At 43.4% G+C, this 27,452-nt stretch overlaps 1 protein-coding gene across 4 annotated transcripts in view; it reads right to left on the reverse strand.

The window, feature by feature from the left end:
- The window catches only part of GLG1 (golgi glycoprotein 1), a 158,205-nt gene that overhangs the window by 13,617 nt on the left and 117,136 nt on the right, over positions 1 to 27,452 (reverse strand). For all 4 annotated transcript variants that reach the window (XR_010727036.1, XR_010727035.1, XM_066242350.1 and 1 more), the window contains exons 10-25: positions 26,868 to 26,969; positions 25,067 to 25,220; positions 22,936 to 23,073; positions 21,220 to 21,306; positions 19,466 to 19,528; positions 18,048 to 18,161; positions 16,894 to 16,982; positions 14,950 to 15,067; positions 13,668 to 13,760; positions 9,819 to 9,956; positions 8,396 to 8,519; positions 6,600 to 6,742; positions 6,323 to 6,424; positions 5,248 to 5,355; positions 3,570 to 3,690; positions 2,884 to 2,990 (exon numbers count right to left, since the gene is read on the reverse strand). Coding sequence is in view for 2 of the 4 variants with exons in the window: in XM_066242350.1 (XP_066098447.1) it covers positions 2,884 to 2,990; positions 3,570 to 3,690; positions 5,248 to 5,355; positions 6,323 to 6,424; positions 6,600 to 6,742; positions 8,396 to 8,519; positions 9,819 to 9,956; positions 13,668 to 13,760; positions 14,950 to 15,067; positions 16,894 to 16,982; positions 18,048 to 18,161; positions 19,466 to 19,528; positions 21,220 to 21,306; positions 22,936 to 23,073; positions 25,067 to 25,220; positions 26,868 to 26,969 (1,801 nt within the window). In the remaining 2 variants the exon portion in view is untranslated. The remainder of the gene's footprint in view (positions 1 to 2,883; positions 2,991 to 3,569; positions 3,691 to 5,247; positions 5,356 to 6,322; positions 6,425 to 6,599; positions 6,743 to 8,395; positions 8,520 to 9,818; positions 9,957 to 13,667; positions 13,761 to 14,949; positions 15,068 to 16,893; positions 16,983 to 18,047; positions 18,162 to 19,465; positions 19,529 to 21,219; positions 21,307 to 22,935; positions 23,074 to 25,066; positions 25,221 to 26,867; positions 26,970 to 27,452) is intronic.

A 27,452-nucleotide genomic window follows, 5' to 3' on the forward strand; every position in this document is an offset into this window, starting at 1 on the left:
ACTGATTGCTTTCTCATATGTACCTTGACTTGGGTGCTACAGCTGAGCCAGTGACCCCTTGCTCAAGCCAGCCACCTTGGGCTCAAGCCCAAGCAACCATGGGGTCATGTTTACGATTTCACGCTCAAGCCGGATGAGCCTGTGCTCAATCAAGTCATCTACCTCAGGGTTTTGAACCTGTGTTCTCAGCATACCAGGCCGATGTTCTATCCACTGTGCCAGCACCTGGTCAGGCAAAACTTATATGTGAACTTTTTTTTTTTTTTTACAAAGACAGAGAGAGAGTCAGAGAGAGGGATAGCTAGGGACAGACAGGCAGGAACAGAGAGAGATGAGAGCATCAATCATTAGTTTTTTGTTGCAACACCTTAGTTGTTCATTGATTGCTTTCTCATATGTGCCTTGACCGTGGAGCTACAGCAGGCTGAGTAACTCCTTACTCGAGCCAGCGACCTTGGGTCTAAGCTGGTGAGCTTTTGCTCAAACCAGATGAGCACGCACTCAAGCTGGCGACCTCAGGGTTTCGAACCTGGGTCCTGCGCATCCCTGTCTGACACTCTATCCACTGTGCCACCACCCAGTCAGGCTATATGTGGACTTTTAATGAACAAAATAATTTAATATACAAAATAGAAACAGAAGCATAGATACAGAGAACAGACTGACAGCTGTCAGGGGTATTGGCTGAAAAAAGGTGACGGGACTAAGAAAAAAAAAAAAAAATATATATATATATAAACCACACAGACACAGACAACAGTGTGGTGATAGCCAGAGGGGAAAAAGGGTTGGGGAGGTGGAAGGGGACAAAGTGGGGGATAAATGGGGTCAGAAAGAAATTTTGCTTTGGGCCATGGGCACATGAAACAGTGTGCACATGATGTTTTGTTGAATTGTACATTTGAAACCTGTACGGGTTTGTTAACCAGTGTCGCCCGAATAAATTCAATTTAAGAAAAAAATTTTTTAAAAAAGAGACTGTTAAGAAAATTTTTTTAAAAAGGAAAAATAGGTTAGAAAATACACACAAATCCAAAGAGGAGGACTCAGTGCAGCAATCATTACCACTAACAAAGTAAGACCCTCACACTGAGGACGGCCACATGCTGGACCCCAGCATGGGCGCAGCCTGTTTTCATCCTGTATCCTCACACGAATCCTCGCAAGTAGACTTTATGACTCCCATATTACAGATGAAGACCCAGAGGCCCAAGGAGTGGGAGGTGTTTTAGTGACTTGCAAAAGATCACAGGTTCTTATGTATTCTGATTTATTTTCTTCATCATGTTTGCTGCTTTTAACAAACAACTGAAAAACAACTGAATTTGTATTGTATGATAATTCTATATCTTGACTTGTTTACACTAATTATTATATCATAATTGTTCCTCCACATCAAAAATAACGCACATGGATGCGCCTTGAGAACATTATACTAAGTTAAGTAAGTATATCAGAAAAAGCTAAGAACTCTAGGATTTCACACATAGGTGGCATATAAAACTGAGACTCATGGACATAGATAAAAGTGAAATAATTACCAAGGGGAGGGAAGTGGGGTGTGGGGAGTAAAGAGGGACAAATATATGGTGACAGAAAATGATTTGATTTTGGGTGATGGGTATACAACACAATCAACAGTTCAAATGCCACAGATATGTTCACCTGAAACCTATATACTCTTTTTTTTCTTCTTTTTCCAAGGGAGAGGGGGGGAGACAGTCTCCCACCCGATGACCCCTATCTGGGGTTGATGCTCTGCCCATCTGGGGCCATGCCCGCAAGTAAGCTATTTTTAGTGCCTGAGGCGAAGGCTCCACAAAGCCATCCTCAGCACCCAGGGCTGATGTTCTTGAACCAATTGGGCCATGGCTGTGGGAGGGGAAGAGAGAGAGAAAGGGTAGGGGAAGGGTGGAGAAGTAGACAGTCGCTTCTTCTTTGTGCCCTGAAGAGGAATCAAACCTGGGCCATCCATATGCTGGGCTGATGCTCTACCACTGAGATAACCAGCCAGGGCCAAAACCTATGTACTCCTATTGATCAATGTAACCTCATTAAATTCAATTAAAAGAATAGAAGAAAAAAAATTTTTTAAGAAAAAAATAAACAAGAAATGTCTGTCCCAGTGCAAGGAGATATAAAGAGAGTGGATCCAGACACCTGACTTCATCACCCTGGGCAAGTAATAATTTCTGAAGTCACAGTTTCCTACACCATAAAGTGAGAAAATAATCATTTCACTTACCTCGTAGGGTTTCAAGGTTTAAATGAGATACTATATCCATCAAAGTGATTTGCAAACTACAAAGCAATGTGTACATGAGAAGAATTATCATTCTCCTCACGAAGGGGGAATTGTTGAAAAGTCTCCCCCAGCCCAGCCCTGCCTGGTATCATACACTTTCACTAGTGTCCTGATGTCTCTCTTTATCCTATTCCATGTTCCAGGCTAGCTGAGGGGCAGCCCTCACATACATATTCTTCTCCCACAGATCATGTAAAATTAGAAAACAAATCATACACAGAGTGGCTGGATTTCTTTCTTCTCTCTGGGCATGATGGCTAGTTTTTCTTTGCACAGTTGGCTTAAGTCACATCCTTCCTTTGAGTGACTCACTTTTTAGAGGTGGATTACAGGCAACTGAGAGAAGAAAGTAATGGTCCTGGAAAAGCCTTGTAGACACAGCCCAGTGCAAAGCAAGATGGTGGTTTCAGACTCATAGATGGACAAGGAGGCCTAAAGGTACACTGATGGGTTTTTCACTTACAGCTCCTGCCAGCTTCACACGGACAGGAAAACCAGTACATAATCTACCCGATCTTGAGGAGACTAGGAACATGACAGAAGAGATGGCCACTTCAGGAGATTCTTGTGGTCGTTACCTTTGCTGCGTAACTCCACATTTCAATCCGATCATTGAGGCGTTTCTTGCACTCAGGTTGTAGCCTCACCCGCTTATCCTCCAGGGCCTCCATGAGGCAGGACATTTCTGTGAAGGAAAGGGACAAGACGAATCTGAAACCACACAGAACAGAAGTTTTGGTAAGGTTGGCAGAAGGGTACCTAACTACTAGAAACTTCAGATTTATTGGACAAAGTAAATTCATTCTAGGAGATGTGACCCAAGATCTAACATGGAGAAAAATGATACTTCATTTCCAAGATGGACTGTCCAAAGTCTCTCCTAAAAATCTCTCTTATTTTTACAGGGCATGCATTGCACAGAAACAGCTTTACAACTGTCCAGGTTCTATTCATGTAGAACCTGTGTACTGGGCCCAAAGTGGCCACTGGAGAAGCAGATGAAGCTGTTCTAGACTGGACAAGGTGGGACAGAGGTCCATGATGATGGCTTCACTTATGCATCCCTGATACTTCAATGTCATGGCTAGGTCAGTTCAAATTGCAGGATTATTCCAAAGTTTCTTTTGCCACAAAGGCCTAGTCCCAGCATCAACCAGGCTCCCAGAGGATGTTGTCTGTAGTTGAGCTGCAGTTACAGAACAGAGGGAGTCTTTGCTTCTCCCAAGATAGTTCAGATAGGGTCAGGGTGAACACAGTGACTTACGACGCCCTCGGCCAGGGGTGATGGCTGCACAGTGGTGTTTAATGTCCAGGGCACAAGCTGTATGAAGAACTGGGTCCACAAAGATGTCTGCTTTGCTTTCCTTCAGCATGTTTAACACTTCCTAGGAAGGGAAGAGTGTTGCAGAGAAAAATTTTATAGAGAAAATGCATTAGATCTGTTGTTGGCAAATACTTTAGGTATAAATAAAAAGTAGAGAAGGTTGAGGGTTAACAACAGAGCCTACTCTGAGACAGATAGCAATGTGGTGATGATGCAAAGAGTGCATTTTTTTTTGTATTGTTCTGAAGTGAAGCAGGGAGGCAGACAGACACCCACCATGCGCCTGACCAGGATTCACCCAGCATGCTGACTAGGGGGTGATGCTCTGCCCATCTGGGGCATTGCTCCATTGTAACCAGAGCCATTCTAGCACCTGAGGCAGAGGCCATGGAGCCATCCTCAGCGCCTGGGCCAACTTTGCTCCAATGGAGCCTTGGCTGCGGGAGGGGAAGAGAGAGACAGAGAGGAAGGAGAGGGGGAGGGGTGGAGAAGCAGATGGGCACTTCTCCTGTGTGTCCTGGCTGGGAATCGAACCCAGGACTTCCACACACTGGGCTGATGCTCTATTGCTGAGCCAACCAGCCAGGGCCAAAGAATGCAGATTTTTAGAATCCAATTTAATTCAATAAACACACTTGGAGATCTAGTGAATGCAAAGCTGTTTGCCAAGCAAAGCAGGAGATTTTAAGATTGGAATTGGGGTTTTGACATTCTGGTAGACCATACTATTAAATATTAAATGTTAGTTATTCATTATGGTGTAATAATTATTTTGTTACTTTAAGAAGTAAGAAAATGGCCTGACCAGGCAGTGGCGCAGCAGATAAAGTGTCAGACTGGGATGTGGAGGGCCCACTTTCAAGACTCCAAGGTCGCCAGCTTGAGCGCAGGCTCATCTGGTTTGAGCAAGGCTCTTGAGCTTGAGCCCAAGGTCACTGGCTTGAGCAAGGGGTCATTCAGTCTGCTGTAGCCCCCCGGTCAAGGTACATATGAGAAAGCATTCAATGAACAACTAAAGTGCCGCAACTAGTAATTGATGCTTCTTATCTCTCTCCCTTCCTGTCTGTCTGTCCCTATCTGTCCCTCTCTTTGTTGCTATCACACACAAAAAGAATCGGCACACAATATTTACACTGACTCAACAATGACATCACCAAAACACTTCAAAAAAAGACAAAACTTTTAAAAAAAAAGATCAAGTAATTATTTCATTTAAAAATTTGCAAGACAATGTATTCTTAGCAGTCATATTTAGATAAATGTTTTTATATGATGTTTCTGAAATGAATTAAATTTTGTTTCATTGATTTTTATGAATTCAATATACTTACTGATATATTGAAATTGACATTTTGCTTTGGCATTTCACTCAGAGTGCCCTTTAAAATGATCTAGTCATGAAAATGAGACATTCACAAATAATTAGTACACGTGAAAGACTAAGTTATAGGCTATTAATGGTCAAGAACCAAATTAAAGTTTGGTAAGAGGGAAGAATATAGTATGCTGGGAAGGAAGATTTAGATTTTATAACTAAGAAGTGCAGACTATAGCATTAAGAGGAAAAAGAAAAAGAGAGAAAAGCCAGTGGGGGAAAATGGTGATCAATGGTGATTACCTTTTTACACATTTCTGTTTTGATTTTGAGCAGGTTAACTTTGAGGCACTCCTCTACTTGACCTGTCTGCTCCTGGGCTGCTGCTTCCTCGGCACACAGACTGGAGATCTGTTCAGGAGACACAAAGAAACAAGGCACCCTGCTCTCACCGGAAAACTTGTCTCTGAAACGTGTAGATTTGGTGGTGCTCCCACACATGTGCCTGGGGCTCTTCTCAGACAGACTCTTGGAGGATTTCACTCCCCTCCCCCCAGAATGAAACACCAAGCTCTGTTTTCCTTCACAAGGACTGGCACACAGAGTCAAAAACCAGTCAATGCATGCATCTGTATGCCATCAACCCTGAGGCCTGAGACAGACTGTCCTAGGACTGGTCAAGGACTAGAATCAAGGACTACTCCCTGGTTCCACAAAAGGAAAAGGAAAGTTATATAGCCAAGTGAAATACTGAAAGCAAATAATTGACATTTATAGAGTTTCAGGGCCAACCCAGACTCACAACTTAGAAACACCCCCCCACACAGGGGTCCTGAAACACAGCCTGTAGCATTGACTAAAAAACTGAATTTTCAAAAAAAAAAACCCCAAAAAACAAAACTGAATTTTCTTTGGATGGCTTTGAGTAATCTTTTTTTGAGGTACTTTTAGCTATGATTCCTTAAAATTCACATACGTTGAACAAGGTTCTCCACATGGCCTTTCTAGCTAGGAAGTCAACAGGCACTTCTTAAGAGTTATTACAAGAGCACTTCTATCTTTCTGACAAGTCTTGAAGTATTCTCGTTGACCATAAGAATAAGGAGAAGGGAAGAACAAACTATGTATAGATCGATTCAATTAATAGAATGCTATTGTTTAATAGAGAAAATGGAATCAACACAATATAGTGACAGGACTAGTGCCAAGTCTAATTCAGTGTCACAGAGAACCAGGAACTCAGACGATAGAGAGCCTAAAAGATGGGGCTTCAACTAACCATGAAATTAGGACTCAGGCAAATAGAGTAAAGAAGTTTTCTCAAAAAATACTTCTCTGACCAGCTCTGTTAACAACCAGTGTCATACCCAAATCCTACCTCATCAGAGCAGTGTAGCTGGAGCTGAGGATCAAGTCGGTAATCTAGGGCAGACTCCTGGATAATAATCCGGATTTGGTCTTCACAGTCAGAAGACAGGCGCTACACGTGACAAAGAAATAATATGTCAGCCTGTTAGACAACCACAGCTTTTTACCTGGCGCCTGACTTGGGGCAGGTCTTGTGAAAGTAGAGGTGGGACCTTTCAAAGAGAACCACTGCCAGGAATGGAGGTGACTCCACAAATATATCTCTGTGGAGATCCCAGCCAATTTACCTGATCAGCATATCTCAGCTTGAGGCAAGAGATGACTTGACCTTCTAGCTCCGAATCCTCCTTGGCCTTAGTCAGGATACCATGACAGAACTTAGGAATGTCAGCCTTACAGGCTTTCCTTAACACAGGGTTTAAGCGGTAATCTAGAGCAGAAAGTAGTAAAACCATGACAAAATATTCCAACAGAATTCACGAATTTTTAGAGACCCATCTTCCAAAAAGTGGCATAGTATATTAATGACTATAAATAAACCACTGATTTGTTTATTCAGTAAATGTTTACTGAGCTCTCACTTAGTTGTTATTAGAACTATAAATCAGGAATCCTTCTACACTGCAGCAGTTCTGTAGGGCCTTAGACTGCTATTCTAAGCAGTCCTCACAAAAAACAATCAGATATCAACAATCTTCCCCATACCAGCTATTTTTAAAAATCCTGAGAACAGAATATGCAACTCACCTGGCTCATTAAGGTACAAGGTCTTGCAACTCAGAGATAAAATTTGTCTATTCTAACATGGATTACCCAAATATGCATATGCCACATACAGGAAGTTTTATTAATCTCTAGACTTTTCAAGAAATATAGACCTGATTTCTTTCTTTCTTTTTTATTTATTTTCTATTTTTTATTTATTTATTTTTTTTTTCATTTTTCTGAAGCTGGAAACAGGGAGAGACAGTCAGACAGACTCCCGCATGCGCCCGACCGGGATCCACCCGGCACGCCCACCATGGGGTGACGCTCTGCCCACCAGGGGGTGATGCTCTGCCCATCCTGGGCGTCGCCATGTTGCGACCAGAGCCACTCTAGCGCCTGAGGCAGAGGCCACAGAGCCATCCCCAGTGCCCGGGCCATCTTTGCTCCAATGGAGCCTTGGCTGCGGGAGGGGAAGAGAGAGACAGAGAGGAAAGAGCGGCGGAGGGGTGGAGAAGCAAATGTGCACTTCTCCTGTGTGCCCTGGCCGGGAATCGAACCCGGGTCCTCCGCACGCTAGGCCAACGCTCTACTGCTGAGCCAACCGGCCAGGGCCCTATTTTTTATTTTTTACAGAGACAGAGAGTGAGTCAGAGAGAAGAATAGACAAGGACAGACAGACAGGAACGGAGAGAGATGAGAAGCATCAATCATTAGTTTTTCATTGCATGTTGCAACACCTTAGTTGTTCATTGATTGCTTTCTCATATGTGCCTTGACTGCGAGCCTTCAGCAGACCGAGTAGCCCCTTGCTGGAGCCAGTGACCTTGGGTTCAAGCTGGTGGGCTTTTGCTCAAACCAGATGAGCCCGTGCTCAAGCTGGCGACCTTGGGGTCTCGAACCTGAGTCCTCTGCATCCCAGTCCGACGCTCTATCCACTGTGCCACCTCCTGGTCAGGCTAGCCCTGATTTCTTTTGTATGCCTTTCAATGGCAGCTTTCCATTTTTTCTCTTTTTCTTCTTTTTATTTTTAACGTTTATTTTGTTGATTTTAGAGGAAGCGAGAGAGGGAGAGAGAGGCAGGAACATCAATCTGTTCCTGTATGTGCCCTGACTGGCAATTGAAACAGCAACCTCTGCAATTTGGGACGATGCTCTAACCAACCAAACTCTCTGGCCAGGGCCAGCCTCTTCTTTCCCATGGCTTTCGTTCTGTTCCTCTGGATACTATTCAAGGAAGGAGTAAATCATTTTGCTTACATTCAGGCTCTCCATTAAAATTCACAAACAACAGAGCTTCTACAGTTTAATTAGGCAAGGATATGCCCACTCAATTCCATTGAAGTATGGGACCAGGAAATCGAAGCCAAGACATTACCTGTGTTCTGAGTGATCTGGCGCTTGGTTATCATCTGTTTGCATTTGGGATCCATCAATTCGCTGTTTTTATTTTGCTTCAAGCACTGCAACATGGTTTTGGAATCTGCTTCTGGACAGAATCTCTGCAAAATCAAAGTTTTACAAAAACAGCTATTCAAACACTGCAATTAACACCATTTATATCACCTATATCACTCAGACATCTACTGAGAAGCTTACCACAGAAGCAGCCTGAACATATCACCTGGTATAAGAAATGGCTTAGCCTGAATAAGCACTCAGCCTCCAGTTCCCATTCTTGACTCATTCTCTACTGTGGTTCTCACCTTTCTTTCTCTCACCTCTGTGTTTCCTACTTTGCACTGGATTGATTTCTTACCTTCATGGCTGTTATATTACATGGCATCTCAAGAGCTTAAACATTAAGCATGAATATAACAACTGTACCATGTGGCCAAATATCTACCCAATTCCAATGGGAAACTCAGGACTTACCCACTAACCAATGCAGACAGGAATGTGTAGAAAGAACCTCCATGGGTTATTTCATATCTACAGAGCTAGTCTCTATACACTTGTTAGTGTCCTTGAAGTCAGAGCCTCATCTGGATGAGTAAAAACCCCATCTCTACCTGTTAATTACAGTCTACTGACATCTGAAATGGGTGTGGATTGCTGAATGATTTATATAAAAGTTATCAAAATCTTATAGTTCTCGCAAATCAGAGCCTGATATTTCCTCTATTACAGAGGACTGAATTCTACCAGGCCCAGCTAGAAACTTCTAACTTCGCCAATTATCTCTGGAATCTATTTGAAAGGATGAAAAGTAGCATTTATTTTACAGGGAAGCTGAAATAAGGAGATAGAACCTTAAGCTGAATCTCTCTGTATATATGGACAGATCCAGGAACTGACACTAGGTGATTCCAGTACGTGGCAGAGAATGTTCTCTGGAGAAGTAAACAAAGCAAAAAACCTGTGGAGTGGAGAAGCCTTCTTGATTGTGGTGGATGAATGAGCAGGACATCTGATAGTAGCTTTCTCAGTATATACTACCACGAATCACCCCCAAAACCAGCCATTTATTCATTGGGCCTCTTGTTACTTGTGGCTCAGGTCAAAGAAAGGCCAGTTATCTTAGCTCGAGGGTCTCACACTTGAGCATCAGAACTGCCTGGACAGCCTGCTAAACCAGACTGCTCCACTCCCTGATTCAGTAGATAGGGGGGGGGGGGCAGGAAGCTATGTCCCAGGTGATGCTGACACTGCTGGTCTAGGCAATCAGACTTTGAGAACCCATCTTAGGTGTATAAAAAGTGAAAATGGGAAAAGTATCCGAATTGGCTCTGACATTTAGAGAGGCTTATGCTGTTATTTTTATTCACCGTCTGCTTAGTGCTTGGCTTTGGACCCCTTACCTTTATCATCTGCTTGCAGACTCTCATGAGCGTATAATCTAATTCTGGGTCCATCATCTCTGTCTCCTGCAGCTTAAAAACTTTCTGGTGGCAACGGTTACTTAGCTGCTTCTTGTTTTCTTTCAGACATTCAATAATCTAGGGCGTAAGAATTATGGTCAGGTTAAGGGGTGTATCCAAAATTGATAATCCACATATTTTGACTAAAGTATTCAGATCTTGTGCATCCCTATTCTTCTATCCAAGTACCTCTCATTTCTAATTCCTAGGTAATAGAAATCAGGATTTCCTTATCAAGAAGAATTATATTTATAGATTTACAACCTCATAGCTAATAGCAAACCAAACTGCATAAAAATAATGGATGAATGGCAGGCTGCACTAGACTCTAAATGGAAGGAAACCCACTCAGGATTCCTGGTTTCTTTTGCCTTCTAGAGCTGTCCCTTGTCAAGATTCCTCCTGGAGCACACATGAGGCTCTCTGACTTTCCCTGGAGCAACAACCCTGACAAGACAGCAAGCACAAGCCAGGAGGTTCAGTTCAACTCACCACTCACCACACAAGAATACAGTATTAGATGCCAGTTATGAATTAGACCCAGTCCTTACCCCTCATAGGGCAAACTCATAAAAACAAACAACTACAATAAAAAAGATGAGTGGATAAACATAAAAGCATAAAGCACCACCGGATGGGTTTTTTTCTCTATCTCTTTTTTTTTTTTTTGTATTTTTCTGAAGCTGGAAACGGGGAGGCAGTCAGACTCCCGCATGTGCCCGACCGGGATCCACCCGGCACGCCCACCAGGGGGCGATGCTCTGCCCATCCGGGCGTCGCTCTGTTGCGACCAGAGCCACTCTAGCGCCTGAGGCAGAGGCCATAGAGCCATCCCCAGCGCCCGGGCCATCTTTGCTCCAATGGAGCCTTGGCTCTTGGCTGCGGGAGGGGAAGAGAGAGACAGAGAGGAAGGAGAGGGAGAGGGGTGCAGAAGCAGATGGGCGCTTCTCCTGTGTGCCGTGGCCGGGAATCGAACCCAGGACTTCTGCACACCAGGCCGACGCTCTACCACTGAGCCAACCGGCCAGGGCCAAATGGGTTTTATGACAGTGAATTAAGTCCATCCTGAAATCTCCCCGTTCCCCTGTCATCTGTAAATGATATAGAAAGGAGGCAGAAGGCAAGCTGCCTGCAGTGGCCACGGCTGTAGCACAAAGTCAGGAGACTGCTAGGAAATCCTTAAGGCACAACCAAGAATCATCAAATAAGCAAGAGAAAAGGTAACAGTGTAATTAAAACATCTTGTTTAATATCCTCAGAACAACACAGAAGAAAATAGTGAGTAAGAATCAAGAAGAGGTTATGAAAAGAATCAATTACAGATTTTGGGAATGAACACTGCAGAATGACATGCATTCTGAGATGGAAAGAGCCAACCAGAATAAAGAAATTTTCAAAACCACACCTAATTATATCACAGGGAAATTCCAGATTATTAAAGAGAAACTCAGATATAGATGAATCACATAGAAATGAGAATCAGATTGACTTTACACATCAGCAATAGTAGAGACAAGACAACGAAACCCTTATCTCAAAGAAAAACTCCCTGGCAATGCCCTGAGCTAAAAGAGGTAGCTGAGTCACTGGGAGAACACTAAAAAAAATCATTTGTTGTGCATTTCATTCCTGATGATTCTGGGTAGGACCCTGTTCCATGTATTTTTAAAAAATTGTCCTAGGTGAGCCCTGGCCAGGTAGCTCCAGTTGGTTAGAGTGCTGTTCCAATACACCAAAGGTTGTAGGTTCGATCTCCAGTCAAGGCACATACAAGAATCAACCAATGAGTACATAAATAAGTATAACAACAAATCGATGTCTCTCTCTCTCTAAAAAAACTAAAAAAAAAAAAAGCTTGAGGCCCTGGCCGGTTGGCTCAGCGGTACAGCGTCGGCCTGGCTTAAGGGGGACACGGGTTCGATTCCCGGCCAGGGCACATGGGAGAAGCGCCCATTTGCTTCTCCACCCCCACCCTCCTTCCTCTCTGTCTATCTCTTCCCCTCCCGCAGCCAAGGCTCCATTGGAGCAAAGATGGCCCGGGCGCTGGGGATGGCTCGTTGGCCGCTGCCCCAGGCGCTGGAGTGGCTCTGGTCGCGGCGGAGCGACGCCCCGGAGGGGCAGAGCATTGCCCCCTGGTGGGCAGAGCGTCACCCCTGGTGGGTGTGCCGGGTGGATCCCGGTTGGGCGCATGCGGGAGTCTGTCTGACTGTCTCTCCCCGTTTCCAGCTTCAGAAAAATACAAAAAACAAAACAAAACTTGAAAAAAAGTTTTCTAGCCTGGCCTGTGGTGGTGCAGTGGGTAAAGCATCAACCTGGAACGCTGAGGCTACCAGTTCAAAACCTCGGGCTTGCCCAATCAAGGCGCATACAAGAAGCAACTACTACAAGTTAATGCTTCCTGTTCCTCTCCCACCTTCTCTCCCTCCTCTCTCTAAAATCAATCAATAAAAATCTTTTAAAAAATAGTTTCCTAGGTGATTCTTGTGGGGTTTTTTTTTGTATTTTTCCAAAGCTGGAAACGGGGAGGCAGTCAGACAGACTCCCGCATGTGCCTGACCGGGATCCACCCGGCATACCCACCAGGGGGCGATGCTCTGCCCATCTGGGGCGTCGCTCTGTTGCAACCAGAGCTACTCTAGCAACTCTAGCACCTGAGGCAGAAGCCACAGAGCCATCCTCAGTGCCCGGGCCAACTTTGCTCCAATGGAGCCTTGGCTGCGGGAGGGGAAGAGAGAGAGAGAGAAAGGAAAGGGGGAGGGGTGGAGAAGCAGATGGGCGCTTCTCCTGTGTGCCCTGGCTGGAAATCAAACCTGGGACTCCTGCATGCCAGGCCGACGCTCTACCACTGAGCCAAATGGCCAGGGTCTTTTGTGCTATCTTTTTTGTATTTTTCTGAAGCTAGAAACCGGGAGAGACAGTCAGACAGACTCCCGCATGCGCCTGACCGGGATCCACCCGGCACGCCCACCAGGGGGCGACGCTCTGCCCACCAGGGGCGATGCTCTGCCCCTCCGGGGCGTCGCTCTGTTGCAACCAGAGCCACTCTAGCGCCTGGGGCAGAGGCCAAGGAGCCATCCCCAGCGCCCGGGCCATCTTTGCTCCAATGGAACCTCGGCTGCGGGAGGGGAAGAGAGAGACAGAGAGGAAGGAGAGGGGGAGGGGTGGAGAAGCAAATGGGCGCTTCTCCTGTGTGCCCTGGCCGGGAATCGAACCCGGAACTTCTACACGCCAGGCCGACACTCTACCACTGAGCCAACCGGCCAGGGCTGTGCTATCTTTAATTAAGAACAATGCAATAGCTGTCAGGCCTGTGGTGGCACAGAGAATGAAATGTCAACCTGGAATGCTGAGGTCACTGGTTCAAAACCCCAGGCTTGCCCAGTCAAGGCACATATGAGAAGCAACTACGTATACTACGAGCTGATACTTCCCACTCTTCCCCCTCTTTCTTTCTATCCTCTCTCTAAAATCAATAAATAAAATCTTTAAAAAATAAAAAAGAACTGCAATGGTAACACAGTGAGTGAATAATTAATTATGGAGGTGCAGAGTATTGGGAAAGCTATAGTAAAGAGGAGGCATTTGTAGGATTATTAAGAGGCTATTAGGCAAACAAGGTAACCTGAAAAAGGAAAGAGAATAAAGAGGAGACAAAGAGAAACTTTTGGAAAAGTCTGACTGTAGCTTGTGAAGGGATGATTAGGCTTAGATAGGATGTGATGAGACCTATCCCAACAGAGAACACCACCTTCACATTACTTTCACAGTTAAAAAATAACACAAAGTTACCTGAGCATTGCCATATTGCACAGAGGAACAGTAGTTCTTAATGTCACTCTTGCAGGCTTCATACAGATCTGGTTCCAGACGGATGTCCTCTGTCTGCATGAGAGGGAACCAGCACAGTAAAGGGAGGTTACCCTGAACTGGAGATGTCAAAGGTTCTATATACTTATTTGTTGACTGGCTCTTGTTTATAACCATAACTTCTACACAGAGAAGTGGCAGGAACAGGGGTTTAGTTTCAGTTCTGCCACTAACTAGCTACATGGCCTTGGGCTTTCTTTGCCCAAATAAATGCTACATTTATACTAACCTCCCCACAGAACTGCTGTGAGATGATCTAATACGATGTGGAAATCACTTTAGAAAGTTAAAACCTTTACATAAATGTAGGATTCTTCTTTTATTATAATTATTTTACCGAAAGAGCTAGGTTGAAAGCTAGGAACCCAAAGTCCCAATTTCATGAGACATTTAGGCCAGCTCCACTTAAACATAGTTATCACTGAATCACTACCACTATATGTGAAAATCTGGTAATTCAACTTTTGTGATATTAATGGTGTTTGTTCATTACTAGTTTTTGCTTAGACTGAGGTAAAATAAGTATGATTCACAACATAAACAAATTAAAAATATTTTTAGCTGTTTCCTTAACATAGTTTGGGCTTAACCACAAAAGCAAAGCAAGAATTTTCCTCTAACAGTGCACACTGGGGGGACTTCCACTTTACCCCAGTGATCAGTCAGCCCATCAGGGCATGGCACAGCTTGGCATAGCACAGCACACCCCAGGTGACAGCGGTTGGCCAGAGAGTAGACACAGACCTCCAATCAACACAATCAGATCGAAGGGAAAGGCCTTTGTTTCACGCTGGGGGAGATATCTCTTGTTTATTTCCCTGCTGTAGATGAATTCTGGAGCAGGTGGCCCAGGTGTCACAGGCAGCTGACATGAGGGAAATAAGCCTCATGACAAAGCTGGTACAAGAACAGGAGAAAGGGAGAAACCCTTGAACCTTGAGGACGTTACTGATGCAACGATCGCATTGCATGCTTACAGCCTTGTCTTACTCTGGACTTCAGTTACACGCAGTAAAAAAACACTTTATCGTTCAAAAAGAAAAGTAAAACAAGCTGTCATGTGGTAATATTTTAGTACACGGTTCCAAGTCTTAACCATCACAACAGTGGCTAAAATCTTTCAATTCGCCCTCACCCCTCTCCCAACTCTCGATCTCCTGCCCCGGTGGTTTTGGGGACCAGAGGCTGTGGTATGAGGCATTACCATCTCCAGCTCCTCCACCCGCAGCTGCTTGCGGCACTTCAGGGACACCCTGTGCTCTTTGGCTTCCTGTAGAGTGTCATTGCGCACGGTGGTGCTCAGGCAGATCACCACGTCCACCCTGCCAAAGAAAGGAGAAGGCCTGAGATGGGCTGGAGCCACAGAAGGGCAGACAGCTGAGAGCTGGGCCAGGCCAGGGGCAACATCACCTCCCAGAACGCATGTCCCCCTTTCCCACCTTTCTGAGTGCCTTTCATGTAAGCCTCACTGTGTTTTTAGAGCCCTAAAAGTAGCAATTTGACTGTATACATCATAAAAGCCAGGAGGCCACAGTCCAAATGCTGACTATATTCCTGACTGGCAGGGAGACCAGAGAGGAAACATGCATGCCAGGGCAGTTCAACTCTTGTTTTGTTAAAAACATGTGACCAGAGAGGAATGCTGCTCTTAACTCTGGACTGTGACTCTGATGTACTGTGAAACTCATTCCTGAAGTACAGAAACCTGAGCAAATTGGGAATATGGTTTATATGGGAGGTAGTGTGTTCTAGAAACGTGATTTTGCTAAGAGTGGTCTACATCAGGGGTCCCCAAACTACGGCCCGCGGGGCACATGCGGCCCCCTGAGGCCATTTATCCAGCCCCCGCTGCACTTCCGGAAGGGGTACTACTTTCATTGGTGGTCAGTGAGAGACGCAAAGCATGGCATCGCTCACATACAGTACTACTTCCAGTGACGTGGGATGCACGCCTCATGGCTCCGGAAGCACGTCACATCACTTGTTACATCTAGCAGTGACAAATATGGAACCAGACATTGACCATCTCATTAGCCAAAAGCAGGCCTGTAGTTCCCATTGAAATACTGGTCAGTTTATTGATTTAAATTTACTTGTTCTTTACTTTAAATATTGTATTTGTTCCTGTTTTGTTTTTTTACTTTAAAATAAGATATGTGCAGTGTGTATAGGGATTTGTTCATAGTTTTTTTTATAGACTGGCCCTCCAATGGTCTGAGGGACAGTGAACTGGCCCCCTGTGTGAAAAGTTTAGGGACCCCTGGTCTACATGGAAGGATTTGTGTAGCCATGCTATACAAGTTCACCACTTTCCTCACTAAGATGTCATTCTTAGCCCTGGCAGTTGGCCCAGCAATAGAAAGTCGGCCTGGTGTGTGAAGTTCCAGGTTCGATTTCAGGTCAGGGCACACACGAGAAGCACCCATCTGCTTCTCCACCCTTCTCCTCCTCCTTTCTCTCTGTCTCTCTCTTCCCCTCCCACAGCCAAGGCTCCATGGGGGCGAAGTTGGTCTGGGCGCTGAGGATGGCTCCATGGCCTCTGCCTCAGGTGTCAGAATGGCTCTGGTTGCGACAGAGCGACACCCCAGATGGGCAGAGCATCACCCCCTGGTGGGCATGCCGGGTGGATCCCGGTCAGACACATGTGGGAGTCTGACTGCCTCCCCGCTTCTAACTTGGGGTAAAGAAGAAAAAAAATATATATATGTCATTCTTAAATAAACAAAGTTTTTGTTTCTTCACTAGAGCTCTAACTCAGTAAAAGCCTCTGCTTCTTCCCTGAAGAGATAACATAATGGAATTAGGTCAGGAGGAAGCCAGCTAACCTCTTTAGCCACACTGCAATTCGTTCCTCTAAGTACACAATCTGTATCTGCTTCATGAGTTACAGAGCCTGTGCTGGAAAAATTAAAAATGCTCCTTTAACCTCCAGGCTTCCATATCACAACTACAACCACCACCAGGTATGGCTCTCAGCAGCTTTAATGATGACGTCTAGTCAATGCAAGTGTCGGGCCACACTTCCAAAGGAGTGTGTAGGAGGCCTGGGCTGCCAGACAGTGGGAGACCTACTGACATCTTGGATATTCATTCAGTAGCTAAGAGGGATTTTTAGAGAAGCAGAACAAATCAATTAAGTTCTACGTACTTCTTCTTTATGTTGGGGCAAAGTTTTAACACGTCCTCTTTGCAGGCCATTTTAAACTTGTAAGAGAACCGAAAATCCTTCATCTGCACCTAAAAACAATGGTGAAGAAGAAAATCAGAAGCTCTGTGGCAAGTTCTAACAAGCAGCACTGGGTGACATTGTGTTCGTCTAGTTTGCAGGAGCCAGCTTTCCAGGCTCTGCACAACTGGCCCTCCTGTCCCCCCACAGGCGTCACAAACTGCTAACCTCCCCACTGCTCCCCTGTTATCCGTGCCCCAGTTCCCTGCCACTCCCATCACAGACAGCCCGTTCCCTCGGCCAGAAGGACCCTTCCCCCAGGTCTTCCCAGTTTTCTGTCACTTCCTTGGCATTTCTATTCAAGTACCTCCTTCTGAAGTCCCTTGTCTCCTTCACCCTCCAGTCCTTACACTGTGTTATTTTTCTCCATAGGCTCGCTCACCTGAGACTAAATATATTTACTTGTAAAAGTGTTTTGTGTCTTTCTCTTACTAAAGCATTGTCGAAAGGGCTTGTTCCGCCGCTGTGTCCTGGTGCCCGTACTCCCAAGGCTCTGAGTCCAATTGTTAAAGGCTATATGCCCTAGAAGAGGGCAATTTTACCCAGATGCCTGGATTTCATCCTCCCAGGAAGGAAATGCTTGCTTTACCACTTCCTTTAGACATATGGTAACAATGACAACTATGATTTAACTTTCTTATTCAAATGTCAGAACTGGGTAGTATGATTTTTTAAAAAAGGCTTAAAATCCAGTGTATTGATACCTATTTGGGTTGCTGCAATGAACAGTAATCCAAAACAGTATATCTCACTGATACCGTTAAAGGAAAGGCTAAAATACCTATAAAAGCAAATGATGTGACTGAAGCAGGAAATGCCTGTTCACTTGTCCTATCCCAGTAGACTATATGCTCCCTAAGGTACGAACTATGTATTTATCACTGTATTTCCAGGAGCTTAACACAGTGCCTGACCACAGCAGATAAAAACCACATTTACTGAGAACTAACCAAAACAGGACGTGTATTCAGAAAAAAAAAAATTTCACAGGAGGTGCTCTGATGTCCTAAAAGAGGAAGGGATTTAGTAACCATCCAAGCAGTCAAGACAAGAAGGCTCTACCAGGTGTTACTGACCAGTTGGAAGTGGGTGACTCCAATGGCACACTTCTCATTCATGTCCTTCTGGTGTTTGTTTTGTATCAGACACTCCATCAGGTCCCCAGAGTCTATCTGGTTATCTGCCACATCCTGGAAAAGATAGTGCACATTTATACTTACCTGTAAACAATGAACAAATCTTGTACCCCAGTCTATGAAAAATGCAAACATGACTGATTCTAGAGCCTATGCAAACAAGGTAGGTATTAAATTATGTCAAAATAAGCCTGAGAACCTGACCTGTGGTGGCACAGTGGATAAAGCGTCAACCTGGAAATGCTGAGGTTGCCAGTTCAAAACCCTGGGCTTACCTGGTCAAGGCACATATGGAAGTTGATGCTTTCTGCTCCTCCCCCCCTCCCCTCTCTATAATGAATAAATAAAATCTTTAAAAAAAAATAAGCCTGAGAAATCACAAGGGACAAACATCTGGGGAAAGGACACAGCAAGCTGCCCTGCATGAAGCTCCAACAAGAACATATGATATATGCAGCCCTTTCATGCCTTTCCTTATATGATGTCAGCAGCAGGCTTTGCTTCCTGGCTGTCAGATCCTCACAGTCCCTGGGTGTGTTTTGCTCCCACAACTTAGGTAATTCAAGAAATGAATAAACCAATAAAGTAACAGAATTTGCTTAATATCCAGGTACAAGAACCCAGCTGGAAGGGAAGCTACTATTACTGGTAACAAATCCTACATTGATGTACTGGAAGCAACTCCACCATGTCAGTGGGCAGTTCCCAGGTCCCTCTTCCGCGTAAAGCATGTCAACAGCTGCTGCTAAGCACATATCTGGGCACCTTCAAAAGATAATCAAATAAGGTTTCCCAGAACAGAGGTGTCCCTTATTGGTTTTGTTTACTTCTCAAAGTTAGCCACTCAGGAGTAATGTATGCTGAAGACAGAGATCTCCAGCACACTGGAAGTCAGAGTCCTAGTAAATTTGGTTTCATTTCTTTTTTTTTTTAATTTTTATTTTTTAAAATTTTTCTGAAGCTGGAAACAGGGAGAGACAGTCAGACAGACTCCCGCATGCGCCCGACCGGGATCCACCCGGCACGCCCACCAGGGGCGACGCTCTGCCCACCAGGGGGCGATGCTCTGCCCATCCTGGGCGTCGCCATGTTGCAACCAGAGCCACTCTAGCGCCTGAGGCAGAGGCCACAGAGCCATCCCCAGCGCCCAGGCCATCTTTGCTCCAACGGAGCCTCGGCTGCGGGAGGGGAAGAGAGAGACAGAGAGGAAAGCGCGGCGGAGGGGTGGAGAAGCAAATGGGCGCTTCTCCTGTGTGCCCTGGCCGGGAATTGAACCCGGGTCCTCCGCACGCTAGGCCGACGCTCTACCGCTGAGTCTGGTTTCATTTCTAACTCTTGTTTCCCCAGACATCACTTACGTGGCAAAAGTTCTGAATTATGGGCTCGCAGGCTCTCATCAGCAAGGCTTCTATCTGAATATCCTGTAGAAGATTAAATATATTAATTCTGCCTTAGAAAGAACCAGGGGTGGGAAGAGGAGCAGTTTCTTTCTCTGAATCAGTCACATCTTATGGGCAAATAATCTGATATGTACATTTGGAGACTATTCTAGCCTTTACACTAGATAGCCCCACCAGCAGAGACAGAACTGCACCTCCACTGTACTCGGAAAGGCTAGTTTCCTAGAAGCAGATGCAGTATTAAGAAGAGTGAGGAAAAAATAAACATTTAATAATAATACTAGAGTATATAAAGCCTTTCAAGTTTTGCCAAAAAGCTAAGTAGTTCAAAATGAAAACAGGGGTAGCTGACACCTAACTTTAGTTTATGAGCTCCTAAACCAGATCACTATCCTCGAACCAATGATAAACCTCTGCCTCTGGGGAACACACACCGAATGCCTTTAAGCAGAGAGTAAGCCCTGGACAGCACTCGCTGCTGAAATAACACCTTCCTTTAAGGATTTACACCCCCAACATGTCCTCATAAGCCCACAGGACAATGTGAATGGAGAGGAGATGACAGAAGATGAAAGAAAGCAATAAGCTTTTGAAAAATAAAAAGCACACACAAAAAAGAAAAAGATAAAGAAGAAAAGAAAAAGACTTGCCAATTTTGACAATTCAAATAGTTCTAAAAGGCTTATGATTAAAAAAAAGCAATTCTCTGATTTCTGCCTCACAAGACAATTAAACATTTTCAGCTGCCTCCTCCCTAGTAATAATCCCTACATTTTAAATACTATGCCTATGCTGAAAAAAAACCCAAACAGTAAAAATAAATAAATGCTATGCCTATGCTTATGAGGTTTTTAATGCCATTATATATATTTTAATGGGTTTCAGGATGAAACAGGGATAAACACATTTATTTAATCTTCAATGTGTAACTATAAGTCCCAGGCTTTTATTTTATCAAACACAAACATTAACAAATGACCTAACTGAAAGAGCTAATGATAACAGGAATGCTTAGACTCTTCCTGAATGTGATTAAGAGATTTAAAGTATAGCCTCTATCTTTTCTTTTCTTTTTTTGTATTTTTCCGAAGTTAGAAGCGGGGAGGCAGTCAGACGCCTGCATACTCCCGACCAAGATCCACCCAGCATGCCCACCAGGGGGTGATGCTCTGTCCATCTGGGGCGTTGCTCTGTTGTGGCCGGAAACATTCTAGCACCTGAGGCAGAACCCATAGAGCCATCCATCCTCAGTGCCTGGGCCAATTTTGCTCCAGTGGAGCCTTGGCTGCAGGACAGGAAGAGAGAGATAGAGAAGAAGGAGAGAGGGAAGGGTGGAGAAGCAGATGGGCGCTTCTCCTGTGTGCTCTGGCTGGGAATCGAACCAGGAACTTCCACACGTTGGGCCGACGCTCTACCTCTGAGCCAACCGGCCAGGGCCTCTATCTTTTCTTAAAGTGGAAAAAAAAGATTGGTCTAATGACTGTGACAAATCTAATTTACGAGGTAAACCAAAGGGCTAACTATAGAGTATTTTTCTGGAGAAATGAGAAAAGGGGTTCAGGAAGCATCACAATATTCTTTATAAAGCAAACAGAGAATCTGACAAGATTTCTTCTGTTTTCCAGAGAATCTGTACTCTCAAGAGAAACAGGACCAAGGAGAAAGGAAAAGCTGCTGACAGGGCACTCTCCTACGAGCTGCAAACTGCTTACCTCAGATTCTAACTCGGTGAGGTTGCCGACTATATCTCTGCACTCTACAGCCAAGTCATCAAGATGGTCCTGGAGGCACTCAAGCTCCTGCAAACAAAAAGGCAATCCCTTGCGGTTTGTCAATTACATAAATGATCAAGGGAAGCTGAGATATCAGTAATAGACAGCATCAGTCTATTACTATTTCTCTTAGAATTTTAGAGGTGTTTAAGTATAACAGCTCATTTTCCTAAAGCACACCGATAGCTGTTTCTCAGCAAAGGGCTCCGTTAAAGGACCACGCTTAACTTACTATTCTGCAAGAATCTGTTTTGAAATTAGAATGGGAAGGGAGGAGAACGGCCATGGGAATTATACAACCTAAAGGAAAATGCATACTTTTGGGAGTAAAATAAATGGCTAAGGGAAAATCACCATTCATGGAATCCTGTCCTAAGTTTAACTTCACTGGGATGAGCTGCAACATGGGGCAACTTGCTCAGTGTTCCTTTACAGGGGGCACAAAAGGAACCTGTTTCCTGGGATTCTGTATGGCCACATTCCTTGTTTCATTAGACAGAGGCAGCAGAAAGCACAACAAGAGGCATTTTCTAACAATAAACTTGATAGAGCTGGAATAGGCCCGGGGAGCAGACTGCTAAAAATTATATTCCCAGGTTTAACAGATCTGTGTAAGCAGCCATTGCTTCTTAAAAATGTCCAACTCCTGTGCATGTGACCTTTCAATAGTTGAATCCCAGAGAGTGTTTTGGAGTGGTACAAATGGAACCTGGAAACCTGGGTTCATGCCTTGCTAGTATCAATGAGCTTTAAACAAGTAGCTACTCCTCACTACTTGGTTTCCTGCATGAAAATAGAAGATAAGCTACCTTCCCACTTAATTTGATAGAATGCAGTAATGTACCATTTTTTTTAAAAACTAGGAACAAAACCCTAAGGAACCACTCACAGCTTGCATGTAATTCTTGAGGGTCACTCTTTCTTTGTACTTTCCTGTACGGAAGGCAGTTATAATGTAATGGAACAAATGCCTCGCTAGGATTAGACCTGTGTTTTAGGTAAGAAAGTCAATACACTTTACTTCTCTGAGCCTCAATTTTATCAATTACTAGGTAGAAAAATCCCATTCCTGCTTAACTTGTAGAACAGTTGTAAGGCATGTGCACCATTCACGCACACCAGTATTTACATAAATATGCATGCATCTATATACTCTGCCTTCCCTCAAAAGGGCATAATGTGGCTTATAAAAGTAAGAAAAGGAAAAAAAGGCAAGATAAAATGAATAAAAAATGAGTAAAAAGAGAGGAGAAAAAAGAGAAAAGAAAAGGAAATTATGTTAAAGAAAGTAGGATGGAGCAAGTAGTAAGAATGTAAAATGCCTACCATAAAATCTTATGTATTTGCTAGAGGTAGGCCATATTTCTTTTGGCTCTAGGCTTTTTAAGAGGCAACACAAAGAGGGAAACAATTATAAAATACAGTAACTATAATGTAAAAACAAACTAACTACTCAAGAAAAGTACCATTTTTCCTGATTACATAGACAAAGCAGAAAATTTTCCTGAGGATTCTGTATAGAGAGAACATCAAATAATATAACAAACCACATAAACAGATATAGGTTTTATGAGGGTTTGTACTCTGTACAAAACGTTAATCATGGATATTATTAATATTATGTCTACAAGGTAAATAGGCAGCTGTATCGCCTACCTGTCCAGTCTCTGTTTTTTCGCTGCACCATTTCCCCAGATCAATCAGGCATTTATCTTGGAGAGCAGGGTCCAGCTTAACGTCCATGGCACGTTGGTGTAGGATCCTTTGGACTTCAGCTCGGCACTCCCGTGAGAGCTACATAAGAACAAGCAAAGCACTCTACAGGTACCAAAACTGAAACCAGAGACACTTGATAATGTCAGGAAACTAACAAGTAACTCTATACTTTGAATCTCTTCCAGAATAAGAATTAAATGTTCTAGGAGGCTTCTAAAAACTCACCTCTCTTGGAATGAGATTATACATTTAGCCTATTCTACTATATGAAACAACATCCTTTTTCCAGAGTATCTTGATAAAAAGGAAACTAAATTTGTTCAAGATTAGGTTAGAGAGTTTTTGTTTAGCAAAATCAATCTGCTATTACTTCAGGAATGCAGAGTAGAATGCTGGGTCCAATTCAGGAGAGAATATACATGGGTCAGGAGAACTGAGTTCACATTTACCTAAACTCAGAACAAGCAGGCAACAACAGAAGCAACAGTTATCACGGGTCAGGACCAGACTCTTCTAGATGAGTTAGAAAAAATTAGCGGAGGGTAAAACAGATGAAAACTAATATTTTTGGAAGGGTTGTAAGAAAGCCGTCATTGACAGGTAGAGGGTCCCTCTTCCTCAAAGGGCCCACATACCTGGAGAGGGGGAGAAAGATGGGGAGGGGTTTCTTTTTAGAGACATGGAAATGTTTTAGAAGTAGGCAGATGTGATGGTTGCACAACTTTGTCAATGTACGAAATACCATTGTTTTTCTCTTTAAAATGGTTCATTTTATGTTATATGAATTTCACCTCAATTTTTTTTTTAAACAGAGACAGAGAGAAAGTCAGAGAGAGAGATAGACAGGAACAGATAGAAACAGAGAGATGAGAAGCATCAATCATTAGTTCTTCATTGCGTGTTGCAACACCTTAGTTGCTCATTGATTGCTTTCTCATATATGCCTTGACCGCGGGTCTTCAGCAGACCGAGTAACCCCTTGCTCGAGCCAGTGACCTTGGGCTCAAGCCGGTGAGCTTTTGCTCAAACCAGATGAGCTCATGCTCAAGCTGGCGACCTCGGGGTCTCGAACTTGGGTCTTCCGCATCCCAGTCCGACACTCTATCCACTGTGCCACCGCCTGGTCAGGCCACCTCAATTTTTAAAGAATATTAAAAGAAAAATACAGCATACCAGATTCCAACCCTTTCTTCATTTATAAGGCAAGGAACTTCCTACTATAGTGGCTATAAGATTCCAGCTGCTGTGATTAATGATGAGCTCATGATATGAATAAAAAAGTAACAAATTCCCATATTTTCTTATATAGCAGTATAGAAACTGGGTTAAGACTGCAGTAACTGAAGTATAACATTTATTTCTATCTGAGTCTCCTCATTCTGAACACTAAACTTAGTCAGACTTTTGTATTAAACCTAGAAGGGGTATTAGTTAACATGCATGTGAAATAACACCACCTCAATTTTCTGTAACAAATGCAGGACTGAAATGCAGTCGAGACCTCAGAAGGTTTAAAAAAGCCATCACGGAGAGTAAGCAGCACCTCAGTGTTGACACCAGATGGCATTAAATATTGCTTGAGAGCTAAGTTCACACAAATATCCCAACAACAGGTGGCCATCAGGGCAGACAAATACCAGAGACTGGGGCATGGAGGTTTCTGCCCCAACCAGTGTGCTGTGAGACAGGCCTATTAATATAGGCATTATGTGCTCTGATGCCAAGAGCAGAAGACTAAAAACCATTTGTATCATGGCTAAGAGCTTCTAATGGATCGTTAAAGCTAAATAAAGTGAGGGCAGCAGAATTTAATTGTTTATTTGTGATTTAGATTTCGGTAATTTAAAGAAAAAACTGGAAATGCCCTTACTTTGTTTAAAAACAAAAAATCAGACAGAAAGAAGCTGGTAGAACAACTCACTGAATGAAGAAGTTTCTAGTAGTGCAGCAACCCTTCCCCACCCAATACTCTAAAAAAGTTTTCCTAGGATGACAGAAATCAACAATATATAGCAAACTAATTAAAAAACAAGTGACGATCAGACGAAATGAAGTCAACAGTGACGCATACCCTCCTGCCCTGTTCCTCAGTGCGGTAGGCATGTCTATACAAGCAAGAGAACACAGCTCCAGGAGGCATCAGTTCACTGGTTTCATTCCAACCGTGGGTGTGGCAAAGACGTGATGCATCTCCCTGGCACTTGCGGTATAAGACAGGGTCCAGCCTATAAAGTTAAGAGTTAAAAGATAACCACTCTTACTGTACCTTTACTTCTAACACATGCTAAGGGTTTTTACAATGTGCTTGTGTACTCATTAATAATCACCTCCAGGTTAGTGGAGACAGTAGGTAAGCAAAAGTATATTCCTCAATCTGTCCTTCATGAACACATAGTGGTCAATCTGCAGAAGTATTTTAACCTTAGTATAGAAGGTTTAAATTCTACCTCAAAGAGGTTATCTTAGCTATGTAAGGTACATATTTCACTAACAGGCTCAATACACTAACATGCCCTGGCTGAAATGAGAAAATAAGGGTTGTAGCTACCAGCAGGCAAGTCACAACTTTTTACTCAAAGTATAAATGAAGTTCAATCCTACCTGACATACTAGATTCAGTAAGATCAGGAAATGGCAAGGTAAACAGAACCTCTCATTCAACTTCCTTTCTAGTAAAACTGTTCCTCTTTTTTTCCCATGCAAGATAAGGCCATTATCATTTTAGTTGACCTGAATATGCTTATCAATTTCAAAATCTTGACATTTAACTTTGACTCTGGAAACAGTGGTTTAATCATTGAGCCTGCTGCTTCTCTGAATCAAGACCAATGGATGCTTAATTCTGTCCACATCATAAAGTCAACTTTGGGGAAGGGCTACTTAATGTGAGGAATAAGGCTAATAATAGTTAATAAGTAGCTTGTAAGACTATGAAGCATCTTTTGATCATGGTTGAAGGAATTATTGAAGAGGAAAAAAACAGGATTTGGTTAAGGTAGTAAACTCTGTTATTTTGGTTTGGATGGTCTGAATAAGCACGGGGAAATTCTGACCAGCTTTCTATAGTGTTCTCCAGAACAAATTCGAGGAAACAGAAACAGAAATACATTGAATCTTCAAGTAATCTTTCTAGTCAAGTAGATGAGTAAAATATATTAATCACCAGGAAAAGTTAATGACCAAAATACCATGGCTTAAACCACTGAATCAGGAAGGAGCTGCACTTGGGAAGCAGGAGGAAGAGCCTGATCCTACTGGCTGCTGGGGAAGTGGGGGGTGGGGGTGGAAAGGCAAAATAAGGCCTGGGAAGAGGAGGGAATTGCAGCCAATAAACTACAGTGATTATGATAGTAATTTATTCCTTCTCCTATCTCATCTCCTCCCCCTATTTTTTGGCTAACAGGATGAGAAGAGAATCAAGTTATCACTTATTGATAAAGAGCCTTTTAAGGTAGAATAAATTCAGTAACTCTGAATAAAGAAATAAAAGCAAACTCCCACACCCAGTGCAAATCAATAAAAATAAAAATGCACTATTATCTTCTTAGAAACATATCTGAAGATGCTTCTGCTGCTCTAAAGGTGCCTGAGTTCCTTCTAGGTAGATGTTTGTGGTATCAGAAACATTTGATCCTGACCTCCAAAGTAGCAGTGAATGAGGACACCTGGGGACAGACCTGCAAGGGCTACCTCTGCTTTTAGACACTGTTCCAAAAGTAAGAAAGAGGGTTTTCAGGGAATTAAAGTTCTCAGCTATCCTATAAATAAAACAAACTCCTACTGATTATTTTTAAAAAAGCAAATACAAGGGACACTGACTACACAGGAGAACAGGCTGAGGCTTACAGTTATTCTGGCTTCAAAATACTCACTTCCAATCTCGAGAGATGAAATACTGTAGCTCTAATAGACGGTGCTCACAGTCCTCTACCATCTTCTCAGTGTATAAATGTTCCATTAGGCATGAAAGGATCCTGGGCATAAAACAAGGGTGAAATTGTAACAAGAGACAGAAGAGTTCTGACAACATGTGCAGGACTCTCACATCAGTATTTTCTTGGCCTGTAGAAAAAGCCACTTAGCTATTTTCCTAGGGCAATGAAGCACTTACTCACTCTGACAGTGATCAATTATATCAACTTCAGAGCCACTTTGCCCTTAGGATTCAGCTTGCACAAGGCCCTACGTAGCTGCTTTATTTTTAACTGTTTATTATGAACATTTTCCCATGCACACAGAGGTGGAGAATCATGGGACATCAATCTCTCCTTCCCATAGCTTCATCTACTTATGGCCCAGATTGTTTTTAACCTTGTACCCCTCTGCGGATATTTTGAAGCAAATCTCACATAGCACATAATTTCGTGATAAGGGCTACAGCATGTTTCTCTATAACATGAGATGATAATAGCATTATCTACCAAAAGAAATTAATTTTTAAACGTCTATAATGTCAT

This window comes from Saccopteryx bilineata, chromosome 9, assembly GCF_036850765.1.
Source record: "Saccopteryx bilineata isolate mSacBil1 chromosome 9, mSacBil1_pri_phased_curated, whole genome shotgun sequence".
Lineage (NCBI taxonomy): Eukaryota > Metazoa > Chordata > Mammalia > Chiroptera > Emballonuridae > Saccopteryx > Saccopteryx bilineata.